General features: G+C 45.0%; 1 protein-coding gene across 1 annotated transcript in view; it reads right to left on the bottom strand.

Annotated features, from left to right (window-relative positions):
- Nucleotides 1–2,142, bottom strand: part of LOC102312434 (sorting and assembly machinery component 50 homolog A) — a gene marked incomplete in the record, with an annotated part of 12,282 nt that overhangs the window by 7,772 nt on the left and 2,368 nt on the right. Inside the window, 2 exon segments of the mRNA XM_014336572.2 lie at nt 498–585; nt 677–778. Coding sequence (XP_014192058.1) covers nt 498–585; nt 677–778 — 190 coding nt within the window.

The following is a 2,142-nucleotide window of genomic DNA, read 5'->3' as shown; positions in this document are numbered from 1 at the left end:
AACTTTTAGATTTATGTGTGGACAACAAGGAAGAGCATGTGAATAGCTGTCTATGGAGTAAATCTGTGGAATAGTATGGAGAAGAATTTAAACAGATGCACAAAATCTGTGTGTTAATCAGTTAAAAGAATATATTAAAAACACTTACAAAGAAGTATTTAGATGAGACAGGGTGTTAAATACTTAAACTCTACATTTTGATTGCAATGGTCAAAGTTTAGTGTCATAACTATTAACATTTAAAGCTTGTGTGCATGTATATATTACACTCTATAACAAAAAGAAATATGATGAGTTAAATAGAGATATGAATGAACAAGCATTTGCTTCCTCCTATGTCTTTTTGAGCAGGACATGGTCAACATTTTTCATCACGAGAATAGGTTGGCTTTCTTCCATTTCTTCTTATACGTTTGAGATAAAGACTTCATTGTAATATGTCTGATATGTAATCATAACAAAGTCATTTTTGAAGACCACGCAGTGACTGCCAGTACCTCGTGAGGTGTCGATAACAACTTCAACTTTTCTGAAGATCCCGAGACGCAGAAGCTTCTGTCGCGCTTCATGGGACTTTCGCATAACCTGCACAACAGTTTGAACCATGTGTTACAACTACTCACAACCATAAGCTGAACAGGAAACAATCATTTCACACATATTAATATGTACCTACATCAATCAAGTTCTTTGCCTGGAAAACATCTGAGATTTCATAAGTCAGCAGGTCCTCTTTGGTTCTTCCAAGCCCGTCTATATGCACTTGTTGAACCACAACCTGAAAAACAGAGAAGACAGACGCACAAAAAAAATGGTAAAGATCCCAAAGAGAAAAAAATATACATTTATTTATATATTTGTATTTACATAAATGTTATTATTTAGATAAATTGGCTAATTGTAATATTAGCCAAGATGGCAGCAGCATGTCTCCTTGTTGAATGTCTGCTTTGAATTTTTGGGGTATTTTTTGTTTTTTTTACTATCTTAAATGGATTTTAGTTTTTTCTAACAAGTTTTTAAGAGTATTTTAAACTATTCTCTAAATTCTTGGAAAGTGGTCTTTTTTGGGGACCTCTGCTACTACCAGAGGTTGTCTGCACCACACCAGGGCCTGTGCTGCTAGCATAAACCAACTGAGCCTCAACCAGGGCCTGTGCTGTTTTCTGAGGCTATCTCACTGCACCGGGGCCTGTGCTGCCAGCTGGATCCATCGGCACCATCCCAGGACCTGTGCTGCTGGCTGAGGCCATCTGCACCGCACCAGGGCCTAGCTGGACCCATAGGCACCACACCAGGGCCTGTTCTGCTAGCATAAACCAACTGAGCCTCACCAGGGCCTGCACTGCCGGCTGGACCCATAGGCACCACACCAGGGCCTGTGCTGCTAAACCAACTGAGCCTCACCAGGGCCTGTGCTGCCAGCTGGACCCATAGGCACCACATCAGGGCCTGTGCTGCTAGCATAAACCAACTGAGCCTCACCAGGGCCTGTACTGCCGGCTGGACCCATCTGCACCACCCCAGGGCCTGTGCTGCTAGCATAAACCAACTGAGCCTCACCAGGGCCTGTACTGCCGGCTGGACCCATCTGCACCACCCCAGGGCCTGTGCTGCTGGCTGGGGCCATCTGCACCGCACCAGGGCCTGTTCTGCTGTCTGGACCCATAGGCACCACACCAGGGCCTGTGCTGCTAGCATAAACCAACTGAGCCTCACCAGGGCCTGTGCTGCTGGCTGGGGCCGTCTGCAGCACACCAGGGCCTTTGCTGCCGGCTGAACAAACTGCATCTGTGTTGCTAGTGGAAGACATCAGCACCACACCAAGGCCTGTGCTGCTCGAAAAGCTTATCTGCAATACATCGGGCGCTGTGCTGTTGATTGAAGCCTTCTACACCACATTGGTGAATGTGCTAGCAGAAGCCCTCTGCTAGCAAGCCACCAGGACCCGAACTTTTGGCTGGAGCCTTACTTGCCATCCTAGGTTTGTGCAGCCTATTTAATTCAGCATCAACAATCATTGTGTTTTGGATAATGGCTTTTTTAATAACTTTACTTTGCTTATTGGCCGTGGGGGACTTTTGGACACTCAATTTTTCTAAGATGAGAACATTTAACAGTGACCCCATTCTGCGAGACATG

This window comes from Haplochromis burtoni, unplaced genomic scaffold, assembly GCF_018398535.1.
Source record: "Haplochromis burtoni strain Fernald_Lab_line unplaced genomic scaffold, NCSU_Asbu1 Contig_145, whole genome shotgun sequence".
Classification (NCBI taxonomy): Eukaryota; Metazoa; Chordata; class Actinopteri; order Cichliformes; family Cichlidae; genus Haplochromis; species Haplochromis burtoni.
Note: the sequence above shows the minus strand (reverse complement) of the source record. Positions and strands in the feature narration are given on the sequence as shown.